General features: G+C 44.6%; 1 protein-coding gene across 1 annotated transcript in view; it reads right to left on the minus strand.

Moving 5' to 3' along the window:
- The window catches only part of LOC123775304 (A-type potassium channel modulatory protein KCNIP1), a 96,619-nt gene that overhangs the window by 38,802 nt on the left and 50,317 nt on the right, over nucleotides 1-7,500 (minus strand). Inside the window, exon 2 of the mRNA XM_069311677.1 lies at nucleotides 3,415-3,607. Coding sequence (XP_069167778.1) covers nucleotides 3,415-3,607 — 193 coding nt within the window. The remainder of the gene's footprint in view (nucleotides 1-3,414; nucleotides 3,608-7,500) is intronic.

Genomic DNA, 7,500 nt, shown 5'->3' on the forward strand with positions numbered 1-7,500 from the left:
GTACATTAATGACACTATGTAAAAGACACATCTAACACTTTATGTAGGACATACGTAAATCTGTGTATCTATGTATTTACGTATGTAGGTTAGTTTAGCATTTTAAAAGCACCGAATCACCTTCTGTGGTTGAGTGTTCAATAAACCCTTGAACTATATGTTTAACACTTCTCTAACCCTGTCCATGGAGGACAGAAGAAAATGTATATATTCTAGTTAGCATTGTAAATGTGTGGCCACGTCTGTGGTAGAAAAAAAAACTCCATCCCACATGGTGGGAGGTGGAACATAGACCAAGAGCTATGTTCCAGAGTCTCTGGGTGGCCAGGAGATATATTCCAGATGATACTGATAACGAAGGAGATAAGAGGTCAAGGGTCGGTAACAAATGTCCACGTTAAAGGCTCAGTAACAGCCATTTACCTGCCACAGGCCAGGCTACGGTGAGACCACTCAACAAGTCAACATCAAAGTACACAGTGACCCTAAACTATTTGCAAATCAAAAGAAAAGCGACGCAAATCAATTCCACTTCAAAAACGCAAGTGTATAAACAGTTGCAGAGTAAATAAACCCCCCACCCCCCTCCCTAGGGCGGTTGTAAACAGTTTACACATCCGGCGTCCACCTTCACGTGTCTACCTGTAAACTAAAATATGCGTGGCTAATGGTGTCAGCTGACGAGTTTCGCGCCAAAAAACAAAAACAAAAAACGCGGTTGGGGGGCGGGTTATCTTTCCCTTGAAAACTCTTTAGAGAGAAGGCCGGGCGTGATTAATGGTGGGGACAAGGCCATTAGAGAGATGATGAGGGGGGGGGGGAAGTTATATACATGCTTGCACTCCCATGTATACATGATATGCACCAACTGTTAGATCCATATTATATATATATATATATATATATATATATATATATATATATATATATATATTTGTATGTGACAGTGTCAGACCACGGAGGAAGAATTGAAACAAGAATTTCCTTAAGTATGAAATAGAAACTTCCTTAGTTAGAAACAGCCCTCGTGTGATAATTGAGTCATTTATAAAATACCTTGTAAAGACTGTAATAAATCCTATGTTGGGTAGACATCTAAAGATTTGAAATGTAGAATTTCGCAACATAAAAACTGTGTAAGACATGGCCAATTGTCTAATGCTTTGTTTGTTCATTTGTCAGAAACTTCTCACCAAATTGATTGGGAGATGACTTCTTCAATAACGAATTGTAAAATCACTTTCAATAGGAACATAATTGAATCTGCTTTAATACAGATTACATAAGAATGTAATTTGAACATTAGCAGTGGTTTGTATAACTGAGATCCATTTTTTTATAGATCAAGTAAAGGATGATTTGAGTAAGATCATTGATACACATTTGTCTCACTAATTCATTGTAAATATTTATTATCTTATGCTATTATTATCCATTTATGGGCCTATTGATGCAAGCTCTTATTTTATGGGACCATGAACCATTAGTGGGTATAAATAGGAGCTGCCTCGTATGGGACAACAGGCCTTCTGTAGTTCTTATGCGGCTGTTATTTATATCCACCTAATTCCCATTCATTTTTCATTGTACCTCACTTCACCTCTTCCTCCTGCCCATATATTTGTCCAATACTTGACTCGTAAATCATTCCTTCTGAATGATGTATTAATATACGAAAGTACTTAAGGAAATTCCTGTTTCAATTCTTCCTCCGTGGACTGACACTGTCACATTTTTCCCCACGTGTTATTTTCATGATTTACACACACACACACACACACACACACACACACACACACACACACACACACACACACACACACACACACACACACACACACACACCCACACACACACACGCACACGTGCGGCCGTGAAAGTAAGTAAACCAGGCGGTTTACTTACTTGGCCTTTACTTACGGCCTTGGAAGTAAACCAGGCGGCCTTGGAAGGGTTCGAAAATACAAGAGAGGAGGTCAAGAGACACCTGCTGGATCTGGATGTTAGAAAGGCTGTTGGTCCAGACGGGATCTCGCCATGGGTACTGAAAGAGTGTGCAGAGATACTTTGCTTGCTACTCTCCATAGTGTTTAGTAGGTCACTGGAGACGGGAGACCTACCAGAAATATGGAAGACGGCGAATGTGGTCCCAATATACAAAAAGGGCGAAAGGCAAGAGGCACTGAACTGCAGGCCAGTGTCCTTGACTTGTATACCATGCAAGGTGATGGAGAAGATTGTGAGAAAAAACCTGGTAACACATCTGGAGAGAAGGGACTTCGTGACAACCCATCAACATGGGTTCAGGGAGGGTAAATCTTGCCTGACTGTCTTAATAGAATTCTACGACTAGGTGATAAAGATTTAACAAGAAAGAGAAGACTGGGTGGATTGCATTTTCTTGGGCTGTCGGAAAGCCTTTGACACAGTACCGCATAAGAGGCTGGTACATAAGCTGGAGAGAGCCGGAACAACCGTGGACATTTTCAAGAGGAAACTAGATTTATTCCTCCAAGGAGTGCCGGACCAACCGGGCTGTGGTGGGTATGTGGGCCTGCGGGCCGCTCCAAGCAACAGCCTGGTGGACCAAACTCTCACAAGTCAAGCCTGGCCTCGGGCCGGGCTTGGGGAGTAGAAGAACTCCCAGAACCCCATCAACCAGGTAAACCAGGTAACAGGCAGGTGTAGCTGGTAAGGTGCTCCAGTGGATAAGGGAGTACCTAAGCAATAGGAAGCAGAGAGTTACGGTGAGGGGTGAGACCTCCGATTAGCGTGAAGTCACCAGTGGAGTCCACAGGGCCTCAGTATTCGGTCCTATCTTGTTTCTGATATTTGTAAATGATCTCCCGGAGGGTATAGATTCATTTCTATCAATGTTTGCGGACGATGCCAAAATTATGAGAAGGATTAAGACAGAGGAGGACTGCTTGAGACTTTAAGAAGACATAGCCAAGTTGAAGGAATGGTCTAACAAATGGTTGTTAGAGTTTAATCCAAACAAATGTAATGTAATGAAGATAGGCGTAGGGAGCAGGAAGGCCAGATACTAAGTATCATCTGGGAGAGGAAATTCTTGAAGAGTCAGAGAGAGAAAAAGACTTGGGGGTTGATATCACGCCAGACCTGTCCCCTGCAGCCCATATCAAGAGGATAACATCAGCGGCATATGCCAGACTGGCCAACATACGCACGGTATTCAGAAGCTTGTGTAAAGAATCATTCAGAACTTTGTATACCACATATGTCAGGCCAATCCTGGAGTATGCAGCCCCAGCATGGAGTCCATATCTAGTCAAGGATAAGACCAAACTGGAAAAGGTTCAAAGGTTTCCTCCACCAATCACTGACATCCCTCACCCCCTCCCTCCACCAATCACTGACATCCCTCACCCCCTCCCTCCACCAATCACTGACCTCCCTTGGGGAACATCTGGAAGTAGAGCTCCTTGAAGGCGTCTTCCCTGACCACACCAGTGGGACACCTGTCCTTGAAGCTGCGGTAGAGCCGCTGGAGCTCCGCTCGGGTGAAGTGCGTCGTCCTGCTGAGGGCGTTGATGTCCTCGGGTCGGTAGCGAGGGCTCCTGCTCCAGGATCTCCAGTTCGGCGTCTGTGGCGAAGTAGCCTTCGTTATTATCATTGAGGCAGAGAATTATCAGAGAAAGCGGATATGTAATGGGGAACTGGAATATATATATTTTAGTGGGGTAAATATTGGGGGGGGGGGTGAAGAGGTAATGGAAATAAGAATGTAATGGCTGAAGGATTTAAATATGTAATGGAATTGGGGAAGTGCAAATGGGGAAGTTCAATGTTAAGGGTAAGAAATCAACTCATTAAACACAACAATAATAATAAATATGAATATGTTCACCAATACAGAGCGGAATTGATCACTCGCTCAGATCTGAACCAGCGATCAAAAGAGAGATTAATGAGTAATGTACCAGATATCACGTTCCCCTCACAACCCGATCTCTGCAGCTGCCACAACGTATAAAATACGAAGTACTAACCTAGCCAGAAACGTACGAACCCAGGCGTCCCACCTAACCTTACACTTACCGATTCATAGAAGACGGATATTTTCGTGAGCCTCATTTTTTCCTAGTACTTTGTTATTTATATATTGGAGACCAGAACGTACAAAATGAGACGTGTTAGAGAATTTGCACTTTTACTTCTCTCGCTATGTTTGAAGGAGTTCTAATTTCTCAGTCTGTCATCGGTGTGCGTTGAACACTTGTCTTATTATATACAATTTAAATAAAATAAAATTGAGCTACATTCAACAGCTCAAAATAAACCTAGAACAAATATATCATAGACACAATGTACCCATCAACAGATCATCCTTGATCAAATGATTCTCCAATCCAAATGATAACATGACCAATAAGGCAATTAAGTATTGTCACACCCCGAGACCTGCCGGGTCAAACAAGGCGACACATATCACATACTTTATACTAGATTATCACGCTAGGTCTATCCTAGCATGACACACTCTAGGTCCATCCCAGCATGACACACTCTAGGTCCATCCCAGCATGACACACTATAGGCCCATCCCAGCATGATACACTATAGGTCCATCCCAGCATGATACACTACAGGTCCATCCCAGCATGACACACTATAGGTCCATCCCAGCATGACACACTCTAGGTCCATCCCAGCATGATACACTCTAGGTCCATCCCAGCATGACACACTATAGGTCCATCCCAGCATGATACACTATAGGTCCATCCCAGCATGACACACTATAGGCCCATCCCAGCATGATACACTATAGGTCCATCCCAGCATGACACACTATAGGTCCATCCCAGCATGATACACTATAGGTCCATCCCAGCATGACACACTATAGGTCCATCCCAGCATGATACACTATAGGTCCATCCCAGCATGACACACAATAGGTCCATTCTAGCATGACACACTATAGGTCCATCCCAGCATGATACACTATAGGTCTATCATCCTCTAAGAGAGTTATTAATGCTTACTGATCCACCGGAAAGCACACTTTGGATCTAGAGAGTACAAAGTAAACTCAGTGCTCATCCACCGACATCCGGAGTATACCTCTCAGTGTACATCTGTGTGTGTGGTGTACCGTGTGCACAGCATCACACGTCATCCTCTCCGGGCACAGACATGAGCACGATTGGTCCACTTTACACGGGGTCGAGCGCCTCGCTCTCCTCTATATAAACATGTTTTTAATTAACAGAAGACCACGTCTTTTCTCTCTCCTCTCTCTCTCTCTCTCTCTCTCTCTCTCTCTCTCTCTCTCTCTCTCTCTCTCTCTCTCTCTCCCTCTCTCTCTCTCTCTCTCTCTCTCTCTCTCTCTCTCTTCTCTCTCTCTCTCTCTCTCTCTCTCTCTCTCTCTCTCTCTCTCTCTCTCTCTCTCTCTCTCTCTCTCTCTCTCTCTCTCTCTGTTACATGAATATCTCAAAGGATTACAATACATTGCAAACACAAATATTTGATGAAAAATTGACTTTCTCCAACTCATGATGCTGTTGGAATTTTTGTCAATTAGACATTTCTTGACCTGAACTAAACCACGACACAGGCGTAGGCATGCTGGGCGTGGGTATGATTGGCGTAAGCATGCTGGGCGTGGGCATACTAGGCGTGGGTTTGCTAGGCATTAGTTGGCTATGGATGGTTTAGCTGTCCATGTGAGGTATCATCAGACGTCAAACACCTGTAAACACAGCCATGGCTCCACACAACAGCTGTGGTACAATAAACAGGTGTTCCGTTTCACAAGTGCTGAGTCCCACAAATTGACTTAAACAAGCATTCCTTGTTTACGATACGTCAGGAGGTGATTTTGCGCCTTTGTCGCCTCGCAGAGTTGAACGTATGGCAACAACATTTGTTTTAAAATCATTTTTACGTTATCTCCATATATATATATATATATATATATATATATATATATATATATATATATATATATATATATATATATATATATATATATATATGTATATATATATATATCTATAACTTTATAAGGCAAAACAATATTTTTAATGGATTTTGTTTTCACACGTGGCAAAAGATTTCAATTGGGCTTCGTCACCTTCTGATATATTAATATACCACGGAGATGAGTGATGAGTTAGACTAAGATTACTCGTCGTCATCAGGGCTACAGAGACAGGTGAGTTGAGGTCAGTAAGTGATGACCTCCACCCGGACAACACAAGTTGGGGACGTGATCTTGGTGCAGACCTCCCTGGTGGTCCCCCGGGAAGACCCTGGTGGTCCCCCGGGAAGACCCTGGTGGTCCCCCGGGAAGACCCTGGTGGTCCCCCGGGAAGACCCTGGTGGTCCCCGGGAAGAGGACCCTGGTGGCTGGTCCCCCGGGAAGAGGACCCTGGTGGCTGGTCCCCCGGGAAGACTACCAACACATTCAAACATGACAACATTCCCTTTCCGAGTGCAAGTCTTTGCTCCTCGTGCTGGTGTTGGGTCCTGACCAACCAAGAGGTGCAGCCCACACAAGAGCTAACTTTTCTCACTACCTAACTTGGATGAGGCTTAACACTAAATGAAAAGAGAGAGAGAGAGAGAGAGAGAGAGAGAGAGAGAGAGAGAGAGAGAGAGAGAGAGAGAGAGAGAGAGAGAGAGAGAGAGAGAGAGAGAGAGAGAGAGGGAGGGCGGTTGCACCATCCACTTCCAGCGCCCCATGCAATATATGGGTGTGTAGGCAAGAGGAGGCTTTATGGACTGTAGCATATAGTTGGCGCGCTCCATGAAGTAGGGAGCTCCGAGGAGTAGACGGGGTGTAGACAGCCTCTGTCTCATTTCTGTACACAGCTGGAGACAGTAGTAGACGCCTCCTGGCTACCTCAGGCTGAGAGCTTTCTCTTCCCATAGCTCATGGTAAGCCTTACCCAACAAGGCTAGGGTAAGGCTCTATACTGCTTGTGTGCAGGTGACCTATTGCTGCTGGGTGAACAGGGGCGACCAGCGATCGACTGGTTCCCAGTCACTCCTCCTCTGGTTTTGTCACGGGGAAAGTGCGTGTGTGTGTCACACGTGTGCGGAAGTTTGTGTGTACGTGCGTGCGTGCGTGAGCAGTGTATGAGTGTCTAACTACAGGGCAATATTACTGACTATTCGCAGGATGACGCCCACAGGAGCTGTCAGCTCTCTCTTCGGGTCAGTGTGTACCATCTGTTGCTTTTATGATTTCCTTGTTAACGGCAGAGAAAGAGACAGACAGAGAGAGAGAGAGAGAGAGAGAGAGAGAGAGAGAGAGAGAGAGAGAGAGAGAGAGAGAGAGAGAGAGAGAGAGAGAGAGAGAGAGAGAGAGAGAGAGAGAGAGGTGATAAAGGAATGTACTTGGGTTAGGGGATAAAGGAAGCTGGTGCGTGTTGAAGGGAGGAAGATAAACCGGGAAAAAAATAGTGGAACAGAAGGTGTAATGGAAGGGCAATTTGGGATAAGAAATAGGAGAGGCTGAGTGGACTG

Source organism: Procambarus clarkii, chromosome 70, assembly GCF_040958095.1.
Source record: "Procambarus clarkii isolate CNS0578487 chromosome 70, FALCON_Pclarkii_2.0, whole genome shotgun sequence".
NCBI lineage: Eukaryota > Metazoa > Arthropoda > Malacostraca > Decapoda > Cambaridae > Procambarus > Procambarus clarkii.